This window comes from Manihot esculenta, chromosome 13 (assembly GCF_001659605.2).
Source record: "Manihot esculenta cultivar AM560-2 chromosome 13, M.esculenta_v8, whole genome shotgun sequence".
Taxonomy (NCBI): Eukaryota; Viridiplantae; Streptophyta; class Magnoliopsida; order Malpighiales; family Euphorbiaceae; genus Manihot; species Manihot esculenta.
Genome location: NC_035173.2, coordinates 8,135,501 through 8,152,123, shown reverse-complemented (window position 1 = coordinate 8,152,123; position 16,623 = coordinate 8,135,501). Strand labels below are relative to the sequence as shown.

The window sequence follows — 16,623 nt, the reverse complement described above, 5'->3', positions numbered from 1 at the left end:
TGCGGATGATTTGTTTTCTTAGCGTGAATATAAGCTGCGTGATTTTCTTCGTGTGTTTTTCATTTTAGAATAAAAGAATTTAAATAAATTTTTATAAAATTATATATACTTTAATTTTTTTAAAGTAAAATTTTTCAAATTAAAGAGAATTAAAAATTTTCATTTTAAATAAAAATATTATTAAAAAATAAATAAATTGAATTGAATTGATTTTCTCATTTTTTTTATTCTAAACAAAGGCTTTGTGATTTTGCTTCCATAAAGCCTAATTCTCTTATTTCCCTTATTAAAATCATATCTGACTAAGCATTGCTCATATGCCATCTATATAATTATTTATATGGTTTTCTATTCTAGTCAGACTCCAAAATGACATTTGACAGAAAGAGATATATAAATAAAAATTGAATTTTCAATAGCAACTTAATTAATTAATAGCCTCTTAAGGCCTGCAAGCAGTTAACAGATTGCTCGTTTTCAGAAGGCAAAGAAAAGACAACGATGGCTGCTTCCAAGCTGCAGAAGATTTGGAATCATCCTGCAGGGCCCAAAACAAGTTGGTTTTTGCTTTCTTTAATGAATTTTCTCTCTACCCTTTTGCTTGATTGATCTATGTGTGATTGAGTTGAGATTGAATGTCAACTTTTGCAGTTCATTTTTGGGCCCCAACTTTTAAATGGGGAGTTAATACTGCAAATATTGTTGACTGCACAAACTCACCAGAGCAGCTCTCCTATCCTCAGCAGTCAGGTTTATTTTCTATTATTAATTGTAATAGCTTCTTCTTCTGATGAACATGATGATGATGAGCTTTACTTATGTTCTTGTTGTTTTAGCTCTTGCATGCAGTGGAATGATCTGGGCTAGGTATAGCACTGTGATCACACCGGTAAAGAATCACAATTACTCGATTATTCTCGTATTTTTTAAATTATCCAGTTATTTTTATTTTATATTGGACATCGTTGTGAAAAGAGATAATATAACCTTTATATGGTTCATTGACAATCTTCCTTTGAATTTTGAATTAGTTTTGGATTAGTTTTGGAGTGAGTTAGGTTTCATCTAAATTTAATATGGTACCAAAACTTTTCATTCAATATTGGACCTCCCATAAATATGTCACGCACCAGTATCGGTTTTGGAAAGGGTAATATGCCCCTTATATGATCCATAGACAATCCTACTTTGAGTTACCTTTTGGACCAATCCAAATTTAATAATATTTAAATATTTTATTTTTCTACTATTTTCTTTAATTTTTTCTTATTTTCTTTGTTCTCTCTTTTTCTTATATACCTTTTCTTCTATCTTATCTTATTTCTTCCTTCTTCAATTTTTTCTCTTATTTTGTTTTTTCTTATATTTTCTATTATATATATATATATTTTTTCTGTTTATCTCATTTTCTTTTCTTACCGCGTCATTTATTTCTATTATTTTCTTTTTTATTGTTTTCTTTTCCTCTTCTATCTTTTTTCCTTTCTATCATTTTTCTCATTTTCTTTACTTTTTTAATTTTTATTTTAATTTTCTCTCAATTCCTTTCATTTTCTATTATTTTCTTTTTTTTCTTATCATTTTTCTATTTTTCCTTATTTTATTTACTTTTTCTTTTCTTTTCTTCCCTCATTTGAACAAATATCAATATTTATATATAACAATTCCATCGGATGAAATGATAATAAAATTAAAAAGATAATAATTAATTAGTCTCTAACATGGATTAAAATTTACATAATTAATTTGGTATTTGTAATGCAAACGAGGGAATATTTAGTTTTCGTTTATTTTGGTAGAATATATTGTTTACATTTTTAATATTTAAAAAGTCAAAAAAATTGATTAGGGAGATTTATAATTTAGTACCTGAATATTACCATTATTAACAAGTCAGTCTTTATATTTTTAGAAACCTATTAAAACGTCATTATCTTTTTTTCTATTAACGAAATAGTCCTTCCGTCTATTTTTGCTGTTAAAAATATAATAAAAAACTAAATTACCCCCCATTATTTTCCTCCTCCTCCTTCTTCCTTTTCTTCTTCATCAATTCTTCCTCCTTCTTCTGCTTCTTCTTCTGCTTCTTCTTCTTCTTCTGCTTCTGCTTCTTCTTCTTCTGCTTCTTCTTCTTCTCCTTCTTCTCCTTCTTCTTCTTATTCTTCTTTTGCTTCTTTTTCTTCTTTTCTTCTTTCTCTTCTTCTTCTTCTTCTTTTTCTCCTTCTTCTCCTTCTTCTTTTTCTTCTTTTTTTTTCTTCTTTTTCTTCTTTCTCTTCTTCTTCTTCTTCTTCTCCTTCTTCTCCTTCTTCTTCTTCTTCTTCTTCTTCTTCTTTTTCTTCTTTTTCTTCTTTTTCGTCGTCGGAGGAGGAGGAAAGAAAAGATAAGGACTATTTCGTTGACAAAAAGAAATGATAAGGATGTTTTAATATATTTCTAAAAATGTAGGGAGGGACAATTTCGTTGACGGAAAGAAACGATAAGGAGAGACTATTTCATTGACGGGAAGAAATGATAAGGATGTTTTAATAGATATGAGAAAAGATAGGAACTATTTCATTGACGAAAAAAAACGATAAGAACGTTTTAATAGATATGAAAAAAGATAAAAATGTTTTAATAGATTTTTGAAAATATAAGAACTAACTTATTAATAATAATAATATCCAATGACTAAATAAATGGTTTTATTTGAGGGTAAAATTGGCTTTTAAAAATTTTCTCTCTCCTCCTTTATCTAATTTTAACGGAAAAGAGGACAGAAAAACTATTTCGTTGACGGAAAGAAAACATAAGAACGTTTTAATAGGTTTCTAAAAATACAGGGACTGACTTGTTAATAATGGCAATATCCAGGAATTAAATTGTAAATCTCCCAATTGATTAATAAAAAGTATATTTTTAACCAAAAAAATTAAGTTATTTTCAAGGATAATGGTTTCCACTTTAAAGTCATTTTTTGAAATTTAAGGATATTATTTATATAAATCTATTAATATATTTTTTTTAAATAACAGCTAAAATTAAAGAAATGAATTATTTTCTTAAAAATATATTTTCTATGAAAACTGTTTTTCTCAAAAAAATAAAATTATTTTTCAAACAGAGCAGGCTTAGTTTACCATTTAAACCATTTTGAAAGTGCAGAAGAACTGGAACCTTTTCAGCGTAAGTGCTGCAATGGCTGCAATTTCCATGTACCAACTGGGACGTAAACTAGGGTAAGTTTTATTCAAATTTCTAATTTTTTTTTTTAGGGAAAATTACTTTGTAGTCCCTGAGGTTTAACGTAATTAACACTTCTGTCCCTCTATTTTGGCGACCCAACACTTAAGTCCCTCACTTTCTTTTCTGTCCAACTTCGTAGTCCTTCCGTCCAAAATAGCCGTTTGGGACACGTGAATTGACAAAATTAACCTTCTTCTTCTTCTTCTTCCTCCTTTTTCTGCAACTTCTTCTTCTTCTTCTTCTTCTTCTTTCTTCTTCTTCTTCTTCTTTCTTCTTCCTTCTTCTTCTTCTTCTTTCTTCTTCTTCTTCTTTCTTCTTCTTCTTCTTCTTCTTCTTCTTCCTACTCTTTCTACAACAGCTTCTTCTTCTTCTTCTTCTTCTTCTTTCTTCTTCTTCTTCTTCTTCTTCTTCTTCTTCTTCTTCTTCCTACTCTTTCTGCAGCAGCTTCTTCTTCTTCCTACTCTTTCTGCAGCAGCTTCTTCTTCTTCTTTCTTCTTCTTCTTCTTCTTCTTCTTCTTCTTCTTCTTCTTCTTCTTCTTCTTCTGCAACTGGAGAGAGAAAGCATGAAAGAGAAAAAAAAAAAAAGGAATTTCACATTAAGAGAAGGGTATTTCTGGAAAAAATTATCACCTCTCACTTTTGACTCTTTGACCAAACGGTTTAAATGGACGGAAGGACTACGAATTTGGACGGAAGAGAAAGTGAGGGACTTAAGTGTTGGGTCGCCAAAATAGAGGGACAGAAGTGTTAATTACGTTAAACCTCAGGGACTAAAAAGTAAATTTCCCTTTTTTTTATATTATATAATACAAGTTTGATTATTAAATTTCATGATATTTTGCAGGCATGATTTATCCTCTAATCATCAGAAAATAGGAGCTGAACATGACTGTTAATTAAAGTGGGAACCCTACCTTTCCTATTTTATCATTTAAATAAGAAATAGGAAATTTCAAGTCCTTGTTTGCCTTCTTGGATTTTCCTATGTGTTTCTTACTTGCTGTCCTTATGATTATTTATACCCATAAAAACTTTTTTTTTCTTTAATTTCTTTTTTTTTTAAATAGTGGAGTTGCTAAGGTTATTAAACCTTTATAATTACTTTGATAGAGTAATATTATTAAACTTTAAAGACAGTTTAATCAGGTTGTTATGAATTACTGCACCAACCAAAGAGGGATAGAAAACAGCAAAAATAAGTAATTAATTAGACAGTTTGAAAATCCAGAGTCCTGTATGAAATAGGTGGCGGATGCCACCTTCACCTCTTCTTGTATTCATAAAAAGAACATCCATCCTATACTAGCAGGCAGAAAAGAAAAAAAAAATAGAATACAACAGTACATTAGATGATGAAAGCTCTACTTTTGAATTAAATTCAACACTCCTGTATATGATTAGGCAAAAACAAAGTGTTCCACACTTCCACATTGCAAAGAAAAAGTCATATGCAGTTTGAAACTTCTGAAAACTCTTTCATCTTGTTGGGTGAAGCCTGGATATTTCATGAGTCCATTGAAATGTCTCCTCCATTTGGGTTCTGTGCACTGGCAATGGAGGGGTTCTCAGATGGACTAAGTTGAGGATGGCCAGATCCAAACTGGAATGCCTGTGGAGGAACGTCCAGAGGTCGGGTAAAAATGGAGGTAGTGTTGGTGCTGTTGAAAGCCGGAGTGGGAACTGGGTCATTAGCCTTTGGAAACCCAAAGGTAACCAATGATGTGCCTACAGGTGGGAAGACTGGCGAGGCAGGGTTGTTGCCATCAAAAGACCCAAAAGTTTTTTGCTCGTATTCCTGCAACTGCTGATACACAGCTGGATTCCATCCCAAAACAAAAAGAAATGCAAGTTAGACATGAACGATGTGTTTGCAGGAACCAAATCTTCATCTAAAGACACAAAAACGGATAAATGAGAAATAAGTGCCACATGACAATAAGGGTACAATATCCACAAAAATTTGCAGTTCAGTAGTTCTCGAACTTTGAAATATACTACACCTAAATTTGGCAGAATTCTGCAACTACTATGCATGCCCATAAGATAACATTAAAGATACTGAAATTAGGGGTGAGCATTAATTGGTTTAAACTAAGAAACCAAATCCAACCAATTTAATTCACTTTTTCGGTTTGATTTTCTTGTTGATCAGTTCGATTTTGGTTCGGTTAGTTTAGCAGAAAAACCAAATAAGCGTTTTAATGGCTTGACTAACACTCTGGTTTTAGAAGCACTCGCTTGCAAAGAAGCTGCCTCTATAGCAGTATCGCAGTAATCCAAGCCTTGCAGGGGAAGTCATGCAACAGTGCTATTCAAGGATGTATTCGAGATATCCTTCGACTTTCTTCTTCTTTGCAAGTGGCGAAGTTTTCTCATGTCAATAGGAATAGGAACTCGGCAGCTCATTCCTTAGCTAAACAGAGCTTGACCAATGATTCCTTCTATTACAATCCTTCGACTCAATTTAACTTTGTACTGAACTTCATGCCCATTTAAGGGCCTTGAATGCAATTACCTTTGGAAAAAAAAAAAAAAAAAAACCACAAATCCCATTCAGACCAATTTTTCTTTTTTATTCTTTTTCTTCTTCCCAACTCCCTTCCTTTTCTCTTTCTTCTTTGTCCTCCTTTTTTCATTCTTTATTCTTCCTCATTTGAATAGACACATTGTCTAGAGTCTCCAGGTTGTGCGTCTACACCATCATGCCTCCAGTCTCCAAATTGCATCCACAACATCAATGGAGGAGTTTAAGTGGCTTGGCTTGATGCTTTTTGCTGCCATCCCTTTCCCTGGTAATGGGACATGGATCTGATACTATTAAGTTTTTGGCTTGCATTGTTGTCCGTTTCCATGGCTTTGGAGAATGTACCATGGCCATCAGTTCTTACTACTTTTATATGATCTTTAATATTTAATTTATATTGGCTCAAATTGATTAAACCGAACCGAACAGGACCAGACAGAGATATTTCGATTTGGATTAGTTTGGTTCCTTTAATATTACGGTTTGGTTCAGTTAATAATAAATTCCTGTTCGATTTTCGGTTCAGTTGCACTCCCCTAACTGGAATCATAAATTACCTAAATTATATTGAGTATTAACAATATGATATAGATGATTTCTTCCACAACATACAAGTAGATCAGTATCATGACGTACATACCTTGGCTTAAGTCAACAGATGGTCTGCGCTCTTTCACCCACTGGTAACTTTGTGCAAGCCTCCATCCCCTAGACTTCATCAGGTAAGCTATCACAATAGCAGGAGACCTGTAAAAAGAACATGGTTACCATTCTCCCAAGCAAAAAACTAAAAATACCACAATCATTTCCCAATATATGTCCAGAGTTGTAGATGACCATACATGCAGAAAAAAATAGATCATATGCACATTTTTAGTGCTTTTAAAAGAAGAAACAGGGACTGAGGAGCACAATTTGCAGGAATATTCTACAACATTCTACCTATTTTTTCCTGACATGCAGTGCACAAGAACACGAACCTTCTCCTTCTCACATTGCTCTGCAAAAATGCAAACAATTTAGGCTCAAAGCACAGTGAGAAAGTAATAGTTGGCAGTAATAATATGTAAACAAGTCCCACTTAAGCTGAACCAAACTTGTTTATGATTATCAAGGAAGGAATGTTGATTATGAGAAAATTATTCAAACAACTATTATGTATGGATTCTGAGAAGAAGCATTGGCACATTGGTACAGTTGCTCTTTTGTGACCAAGTGGTAATGGGATTCAAAGTGTGAGTATATTCTTTCTACAATAGGGAAGGAGGAACAGCCAAAAAAACAAAAAAACAAAAAAAAAAAAAAAACAGGGGAGAGCTTCTATGATAAATGACCTTCACACATTAGGGACACCTTTATTTAGCATGAACTCTTCAAATAAGAAAAATCATTTTAATTCATGGATGGCTACCATTCTATTGAAATTGCAATAGCAATCATCAAATTGAAAATTATTTTCCAGTATTTTTTAGTACATTGCAAATATCAATTTTCAAACAAGAAACAAGGAGAGAAATATGCAGGAGATCCGTGCTGTCTGATCAACCTTTTATTTTTCTTTCTTTTTTTGTTGGGAGAACTGGGGGAGGGGTTGGAGGATGTAAAGTAACAAATAAAATTCACAATAGTATACTCACCTAAAAATTGATTTGCATCATCAAATTGTAAGGTTTTGTCATCTTGGAGGCAATGATAGGTGAAAGAATTCTTGTAAAGATTTTGACAAGCCGGTACTGTCTACATACAGACAAAGCAACTGATAATGAATATGAATATGGCATACCTCCTGTTTTTCCTAACTGAATTACTAATTTCACATAAGCAACAGGCAATCATGAAATTGATAAGCCATAAAAATATAATTTTCATACTAGAATTTCACAGAGACAGATTGAAGTGAGGAAGTATGACATATTTGAGATTGCAAAAGAACCAAAGAAAAAAAAAACACTAACATCATATTAGTTCTTTCCCCTTTTCCTCCCAAAAAATTTCTTCATTAGTATTTACTTAGATCTAGTGCAAAGAAATCAGTGATTGTTCTTACAAGTAAAACAGAAGGAAAGAATTGGCTAGTTTGATCCCTAACTTATACGCCAGAAAACACATCCTAAATCAGTTCACTACACATTGTTCTCTCGATACACATCACCCTTTCTATAAAACAGATCTTTTTGCCTATAGCAGATAAATTGAAGCAAAAGCATGGTGCTTTTTTTCTGTGGGTGGAAACCAAAAATCCAATTGAATCCATCATAAAAACAATGTTAAACACCAATGGACAAGTATGAGAATATAAAAAACCACAGTCACATGGACAAAATCTCACTGAATGAAAACATGACTGGAATTCCAAATAACCATGGATGCTACTCAACAAATCACAGATAGATAGATGCTGGAACTCGATTGTCCTTGTCTTCCATAGTCAATTGATGCGAACATCAACTTCCTTTATGCCATCCTCTCATGAAACTGCCCTTTTTTTAAACCTCTAAGCACCCATTCCATTCAACCTGCACATCCTCATAGCTATAGAACACTAGTGTCCTTCAACATACAACACTAGAATAGCATGATCCACCCCTCTCCAAAGCTAATTGATCCAATCCAATGAAAACATCACGGTTTCAACTTTATTTCCCCAGTTTGCTTTGTTCCTAGCCTGTGCCCTAGTCATTAGAGTTTAATTACCAAAAAACTAAATAAGCTAAAGATTGATAAACAGCAGAACAAAGTACCCAGTAATGACAAGTCTACAATTAAGCAGAGTAGCAAGTAACAATATTAAAAAAATTATAACTTTCAATGAACAAAACCAAAATCAAACCGAGCATAAGAAGTTTAGGAGCAGTATACATTGAGAACGCGAGAAATCCCCTGGGCTTTGAGAAGCTCAGAGCGAGATGCGTTATCGTAACTTCCCAAATAGAGGAACTCCGGCAGGATCTCAGAAGGGAAAGCACGAACATGCAGCGGAGATTTCTGAGCAGATTCCGGCATCCGGTGTCCACAAATCCCACAAACTTCCCCTTCTTCGTACTTGTGATAGTGGCCACAAACCCCACATGGGTTCTCTCGCTCCCTCTTCCTCATCATCCAACCAATCAGAAAATCAAGAACCCACTCAAGATACGAAGAAATTGAAAACCAAGGAATCGAGGAACAGACAAAGATTGACTGGAATGACCAAAAATTGAAGATTTGAGCGATGGATGCAAGAAAGCTGGCAAAGATAAAGAGAGAAAGAGAGAGAGAGGGAGAGAATGGGTATTTATAGATGTGGGTTGGTTGGGAAAATGGATTGTAGGAGGAGTAGAAGTAGCTATTAATGGAGAGAATCTTAAAGAAATACTAGAAGATTGCGGTGTTCTTGGATGATGGGTATATGTGAAAGTGATGATGATGATGATGATAATTTCATAGAATCAAACAGTTCTAACATCCTTTTAAAAGACATTGCTTTTTCTTGAGCGTTTCTTTTCTTTTTTTTAATTTACCATTTTTTTCTTTTAGAAATTTGGAATCTAACCATTTCTGGATTTGCAAGCGACTCTTTGTTGTTTTGTGTAGTAGAACTGCTTATTTTGACCGTACCCATGTTCTTGGGTAGATTAAAAATTGGGGACAACCCGATTATTAAAATCTGAAAATATGTAATTTACCTTGAATAGCAATTCCTACTAAAAAAATAAAAATATCGATGAAATATTCGATTTAGTCAATTTTTTTTTAAATTTTACTTTATTTTTTTAATCGTTTAATAAATAAATAAAATTTGAAATTATAAATATTTGACGAATTAACTTATAAATATATTTTGTGCAATTAAAATTACTTAGTTTTAAATGTGTTAATTTAAAATAAAATCTGTTAAAAGTATAAATAAATTTAATTATTATAAAATTATTTGAAATTTAATTTAATAAAAATTTAATTTATCTTGACTGATTTGCTAAAAAAATTAAACTTAAATTTATTTATATTTAATCTCTTGATTATTTTTCGAGAGATAAATAAATATTTCCATATAATAATATTTTACTGTTATTAAAAAAATAAAAATTTAAATATACATCTGAATTCAAAATAGTCAAACTTAAATTTTTTGATAAATAAAATTTGACTGCTCATATTTTATTTTCTTCATTCCTATATAAAGGTCTATTTATATATATTTTTTTTCATTCTTATATAATATAATTGACAATTTAATTTAAAAAGTTAATATATTAAAACAGGTCTATTTTTATTATTTTTTTATATATATTAAAAAAGTTAATTTTTTTTCTAAATTTTGTAATTATATTTATTTTAAAAAATTTAAATTTTATTAAATATTAAAAAAATATTTAAATATGTATTTAAAATAATAATAATTAATAAGAAATTTTTGAAAATAAAATAAAATAAAGTATAATAAAGGAAATGAATAATGATATTTAGATAATTAAAAAAAAAATTGGGGATTTAATAACACTGCTTTTCGTAATAAGATTAACAAGAGCGGGGCAAAAGTAGCTTCTATTTTGCGTCTCTCCGGAGCAGCAAAGCTCAAGCTCTTGTACTGAAAGTCTGAAGCAGAACTCAGAAATACCCATGGCAGTCTCTTCTTCTTGGCGTAGATTATCATCCCCTTCTCGCTTTCATTTCATTCGTTACTTATCTTCTTCTTCCTGTCCACTCTTTGATCCTCCTCCTCCAATCACTCCCCGCAGAGTGGTCGTCACCGGTAACAGAAAGCCCCCCTGCATACATATTCGTGCTTGTGTAATGATATTTATGTAACTGGGGAGTTTCTGTTTCAGGCCTAGGCATGGTGACCCCTTTGGGTTGCGGGGTGGATGCGACATGGCGGCGGTTGATTGAGGGAAAATGTGGAATAAGAGCAATAACACCTGATGATCTCAAAATGAATAATTTCGATAAGGAAACTCAGTTGTACACATTCGAACAGCTGACCTCTAAAGTTGCCGCAATTGTGCCCTGTGGAACTGGCCCTGGTGAATTTAATGAGGAATTATGGCTTAATTCTAAGGTATATGAATTCATATCAATCGGGTTCATTTTGGGAATACGGCAACAAATGCTATTGTAATTTGATTTTTTTTCGCTTTCTTTTTTCTTTTTGAATTACTAAAGAACTAGTTTTGTGTACAATCTTAATCCTGTCACGGCGGTTAGCTTGTCTTACTGTTTGCTAATTCTTTATGTAGTACCGTGCTCCGCTCTGCCATGTTCAGTATCAAATGTACCATTACAATTTGTGTTTCTCAGGAACATCGATCGATTTCAAGGTTTATAGGCTATGCACTATGTGCTGCTGATGAAGCTTTAAAAGATGCAAAGTGGGTACCCGACGAACAGGAGCAGAAGGAAAGAACGGTAACCCATTGTTATCTGTGGCTAGCATGTAATGGCATACATAGTTTCAATTCTTTGATGATGCATATTTTCTTTAACATGAAGAATACCAGGGTGTCTCTATTGGCGGGGGAATTGGAAGTATCACTGATATACTGGATGCTTCACAAATGATTTGTGAGAAGGTGAACTTATTATCCTCCTTTAATATGTTCAAGGAATAAAGAAGTTCTTTTGTTAATAATTTATTTCCATCACTAACTTTTTACCTCACCTTTCTTGCAATAATCATTAACTCATCATGGTTTTCTGAATTGGCTTGTGAATCAATCACCCAAGCACTAGAGGAACATTTTACCTTCTTACCTGGACTCTTTCAATGCAGAGACTTCGTCGGCTTAGTCCATTTTTTATACCACGGATATTGATCAACATGGCATCTGGTCACGTGAGTATGAAATATGGATTTCAGGTGTGTATAATTACCATTTCCATTATTCTTTACATAGTTGACATAAGATGAAGGTATGGATATTTAGCCCTTTAGCCTCATTAATGTTCTCCTAAAAAATTATTGAGCTGTAACTCATCTCTTCAAAGGTGGTAGCCCTTGGATAACTCATGAAAATGAAGCTTTTGAGCTGCAAAATGTGTAGGTGACACACTATGGTGATCCACTCTTCCAATTGTTGCTATGAAAGCTTAGATTGTTTGATAGAAAAAAGAAAAAAAATTGAGTGGACTAGAGTGTGAACTAAAGTGTATGAACAATAAAAAAAGATTGTTTTTCTCTATAAATTTCCATGTATTATTTCACCATTCAATTTCTCTGTGGCCAAAAACATTTCTTCAGCCTCTTGAAGCACATTATCATTTATATCAACAGTGACATATTCCTACATGGTCTAGCCTTTCTTTTGGATATAGGGACCAAACCATGCTGCTGTTACTGCTTGTGCTACTGGGGCACATTCCATTGGTGATGCTGCTAGGATGATTCAATTTGGAGACTCGGATGTTATGGTGGCTGGAGGCACAGAGTCCAGCATAGATGCTTTGTCAATAGCAGGATTTTGCAGGTTGTTATATGATGAAATGATATGGCGTATCAGAAAGCAAACTGCCTTACTGAGAATTCTATTCTGAAGCGATTCACTTTTTCTCTTGAAAACTTGCTAAAAGTACTAATCTGGTGAAGGAGGTAGTCGTAACATGTAAATAATGTGACAGTCAATCATTTCTTCAATGTTGCTGCATGGAGACGATAATATATTTTATTCTGCTGCGTCATCATCTCTTTCTTTTGAAGTGAAAATATTGACGTGATTTAGGAACTCAAAGTTAGCCTCTGGTAGTTGTTCAGCAGTTAATGGAAAGCTATAATGACCTTTTGTCACCTTGTCCCTAATTGGTACAATTCCTTGATTTTTCTTTTCTTTTTTAATTTTCTTTTTTTCTTTTGAGATGGCAAGAATTCCTTGATGTTGATATTTCCCTAAGGGTTCATTTGGATAGATGATGATTTGAAATGAATGAGTGTCTAAATTTGATATAAGAACAAATGAGTAATTGAATTTGAGATTATGTTTGACATTATATGTGATTTTTATCTTAAAATACAAATCCATATTCACTTTGATTTAACATACACACTTCCCCAAATAGAGCCTAACATTTTTATAATTGGGAAATTCTCAAATAAAAGTGGCATCCTGTTTCTAAGTTTAACCATATCTCTTGCTGCCTGGATTTCAGCTTTATATGCTGAAACTTCTTGTATTAAATGCATCTAGGTTACAAGCTCCCATCATCTTGAAATGAACCTTATAGTGCAATATTAAAATCTGGATCCAACCAAATGATTGCAAGATTGATGTTTGAGACTCACTACTTTATCATTTTGGAAGAGGCTACTTAGATGTCCTTCTCTGCACCCTGCTTTGACAGAACAATAGCATTTTTTTTTTTTGTGCTTTGACACTTTTATTCTTAAAGTTGGAAACTACAGGAAGAGAATTTTTGGAAACAAACACTCATTTAGGCTCCATTTTAATGTCCATCCATCAAGGAGGTGGCATGAATTGTTGCCATACTGTAGCAATTTACCTAGAAAATGCTATCATATTCACTTGATGATATCTTATTTTTCTAGAGTAATGTCCATGAAAATATTAAAGAATAGTACTTTCTCCACTCTCAAGATATCCCTTCTCAAGAACATAGCTATTAATTGCTTCAGGACACAACTATTAGTGTGACCAATAGAAAGAAACTACAACCACAAATGATTTTTTAATGAGGCTTTTTTTGTTGTCCATCCATCAGTTTGTGGTATGATATGGTGTAAAAATTTTGTACTATCATCACCATTATGCCACAGTCAGTTACTTGATCTGTAGAGAACATTGATTTGCATTTAATGATGTCTTCATGATGGACTTTCACTTGGCCCCATTTGTAGTGGCTCTAGGGTTCATATTGCATGTTATTATACATAGCTGATAGCCATTTCATGTTCAATTCCAGGTCAAGGGCTTTGACTACAAAATACAATTCTATGCCCCTGGAAGCTTCTCGACCTTTTGATTGTGATCGAGATGGATTTGTGTGAGCACACCTTTGTAACAGATATATTTTTTCGAGTTTGTCATTCACTTTTGCTATTATTACCATCTAACATATGCTTTGAGATCAGGATAGGTGAAGGTTCCGGCGTTGTTGTATTAGAAGTAAGTTGAGACATGTCCTTGTTGAACTTAACCTTGCATTTCTAGTACCACTGTCAAGTTGATGTCTTTTCTTGCTTTTATCTTATCAAGGAACTTGAGCATGCAAGAGAACGGGGAGCCAAAATTTATGCAGAGGTTCGGGGATATGGGATGTCAGGTTGCTTGTCAGAAGCATAAATTTATAAATATTCTGTTTCCATTTTGTGTAATTCTTTCATTTCAAAGACAATGCTTCTGTTTAGGTGATGCATATCACATTACTCAACCGCATACTGATGGAAGAGGAGCTGTTTTGGCCATGACTCGTGCCTTAAAGCAGGTGAGGAAACCATTAGTGGTACTATCTTTTGTTTGTCTAAGATTAATTATTGAGCTTGATTGCTGAAAAGTTAGTTGTATATATGTTGCATCAAACACCTCTGAGGATGAAATGGGAGATACCTATTGTTTGAATTGTTAGGCTAGCTATTGTACTTTGCTAATGGTAGCAGCATGTACATTAAGTTCTTTTTAATGCTATTAATTCTGATGCAAACATTCAAATTGAGCTAGTGTTCTGTATTAACATGCTTGTTTCTTCGATAATTGCAGTCTGGTCTTCATCCTAATCAAGTGGATTATATAAATGCCCATGCTACATCTACTCCTTTGGGTAAACTTGTTGGTCCTTCCCATTTTACTTCTCTATGTAAGAGTAGATGTATTGAGAATGCCAAGCTTGTGTTGAAACTTGTGTATATGTGGTTTTTGTTGCGTTATTATCTCATCCAGGTGATGCTGTGGAAGCCAGTGCTATCAAAACTATATTCTGTGAACATGCAACATCAGGTGCCTTGACATTCTCTTCCACAAAGGTAAATTTTAGGGTTCTAACATGTAACTTGAGGATGGTCAATATAGAGTTTTATTGGCATAATTGATTCTACAGATTGTTTGTCATTTAATATGGTAGACATAATTAAATGTCATAGTTTGTGCATTATCCACATGGCTGATCCACATGTCTTTAATGTCTGATGACAGTGTTGATTGGTCTTCACAACCTTTTTTTGCATTTCCACATGCAGAGAAGTTACATGGTTTTAGACATACAGGAGAAGGAACTTTGCAAGCTTCATTAGTCATTGATTAAGGAATGTCATCATAATAATGAATGCGATGGTCGAGGACTAAAAATTTCTTCACTGTGGATACGTCTTCCAAACCATTTTGATGGTTCTAAATGATGCTTCTTAGTTGTTATCATGGTCCATCTCTCCAAACCATCTTGGTGGTTCCAAATGATGATGCTTTAGCTGTCATTGTCTTTCTCCCTTCCCCCTTCTCTCTCTCACGTCTTATTTATTCTGCTATCTGAGTAAAAGAACATATCTAATCCTATGCAGTAGTAGTAGTATGCATTCCAGTGAGCAACTTTTTGTCAAGTTTAATTTTGAAAAGAACAACGTCCTGTCAGCAGAAACCCTGGATTGGGTACTCTGCTGCAAGAAGAAAGAATCTAGAATTAGAGAGAGAGAGAAAGAGACAGAGACAGTGAAGGGGTAGAATAGAAGTATTGAGAAAGATTGAGAGAATTCTTATTGATCTTCAAGAATATCCCAGTAGATAACAGCTCCTTTATTTATATACTATAGCTGAGGAAGTTATAACTGCCTTCTTCCTCAACAGCTATAACAACCTCTACAAAAGGCTTTCCCTCCAATTATGAGACACTTATTACTTCTATGCTTCTCTTATATGTTACATGTTCATCCATGTCTCTTATCAAATATATGCATTGTCTGTGTTGATTTAATGAAGTAAAAGTTGGAATGTGGTAATCCTGCTTGCTTTGTTTTTTTTTTGAAAAAAAAAAATTCAGGGTGCCGTTGGCCATCTCCTTGGAGCAGCTGGTTCTGTTGAAGCAATTTTCTCAGTTTTAGCCATACACCATGTAAGCAATTGCATTTACTTGCTTCCTACTTGATTAAGATAAAATTCCTAATTGGAATGGATGTGCTCACTTTTACACATGCATGCATGTGTAGTGTCTATGCATGGATTACCAAACAAGATTTTGAAGTAGTATATCTAGTTAAGTAATACCATGTTCTTCTATTATTTCGCAGCATGGCTGAAATTGGAATACTGTCTGTGCTTCCCTTATCAGTAGCCTGCATTACTGAGAAAGCACCAACATATTGTTTCTTTGCACAAGTTGTTTGGGAACTTGCATAGTTTAGAGCTTTCACAATCATAATTGTTAGGTTTCCCATGTTTCAGGGCATTGCACCATTGACTCGTAACCTCGCTAAGCCAGATCCCATATTCAAAGACAAGTTCGTGCCGTTAAGTGCTTCAAAAGAGATGCCAGTGAGAGCAGCCTTGTCTAATTCCTTTGGCTTTGGGGGCACAAATACATCTCTGTTGTTCACCTCTGTCTTGTAGAAGATGTGATTCGGCATGCATATATGCTGTTGCTCTGGACTATTGACATGAAATTGCAGGGTGCCCTTCAAAATATCAATTGAACTGAAACATCTAGAAGAGTATCTAGGAATGTTACCAATCAAGTGACATGATTGCCGTCATAGCTTGTGCCCACAAATCATTCTTTACGTACATGTTAAAATTGGATGGCATTCAAAAAATTTTGAGACTAACCGATTGAATGAAGATTACCCTTTATCAGAGGTGATATCGTGACGCTTATTTCTTGCCAACTCTGCCTCAGCAATGTTACTTGACCTACACAAGCTCACTCTTTAGATGGATTACCAATGAAACCGAGTACCATTGTTG

General features: G+C 33.6%; 3 protein-coding genes across 5 annotated transcripts; 2 read left to right on the top strand and 1 right to left on the bottom strand.

Annotated features, from left to right (window-relative positions):
- The first annotated feature begins 450 nt into the window (after positions 1-450).
- On the top strand, positions 451-4,272 carry LOC110630332 (mitochondrial pyruvate carrier 4). Its single transcript, XM_021777775.2, has 5 exons — positions 451-556; positions 652-750; positions 837-889; positions 3,145-3,218; positions 4,070-4,272. Exons 1-5 carry the CDS (start codon positions 502-504, stop codon positions 4,119-4,121), a joined length of 333 nt encoding a protein of 110 aa, XP_021633467.1. The 5' UTR covers positions 451-501; the 3' UTR covers positions 4,122-4,272.
- Positions 4,273-4,458: 186 nt separating this feature from the next.
- Positions 4,459-9,276, bottom strand: LOC110630331 (protein-tyrosine-phosphatase IBR5). Its single transcript, XM_021777774.2, has 5 exons — positions 8,609-9,276; positions 7,387-7,486; positions 6,692-6,749; positions 6,390-6,496; positions 4,459-5,040 (listed from the first exon to the last, which is right to left on the bottom strand). Exons 1-5 carry the CDS (start codon positions 8,846-8,848, stop codon positions 4,730-4,732), a joined length of 816 nt encoding a protein of 271 aa, XP_021633466.1. The 5' UTR covers positions 8,849-9,276; the 3' UTR covers positions 4,459-4,729.
- Positions 9,277-10,239: 963 nt separating this feature from the next.
- On the top strand, positions 10,240-16,515 carry LOC110630345 (3-oxoacyl-[acyl-carrier-protein] synthase, mitochondrial). 3 transcript variants are annotated; one of them, XM_021777797.2, is made up of 14 exons: positions 10,240-10,481; positions 10,558-10,787; positions 11,027-11,134; positions 11,227-11,298; positions 11,499-11,585; positions 12,041-12,192; positions 13,640-13,720; positions 13,809-13,842; positions 13,933-13,999; positions 14,085-14,161; positions 14,434-14,494; positions 14,614-14,696; positions 15,704-15,775; positions 15,951-16,180. In XM_021777797.2, the coding sequence occupies exons 1-14, from the start codon at positions 10,349-10,351 to the stop codon at positions 15,957-15,959; spliced, it is 1,266 nt and encodes a 421-aa protein (XP_021633489.2). In that variant the 5' UTR covers positions 10,240-10,348; the 3' UTR covers positions 15,960-16,180. The 3 variants fall into 3 exon arrangements, with proteins under 3 accessions (XP_021633489.2, XP_021633488.2, XP_021633490.2); XM_021777796.2 differs by having other exon boundaries at positions 10,241-10,481; positions 16,105-16,515; XM_021777798.2 differs by lacking the exon at positions 10,240-10,481 and having other exon boundaries at positions 10,585-10,787; positions 10,966-11,134; positions 16,105-16,515.
- The last annotated feature ends 108 nt before the right edge of the window (positions 16,516-16,623 follow it).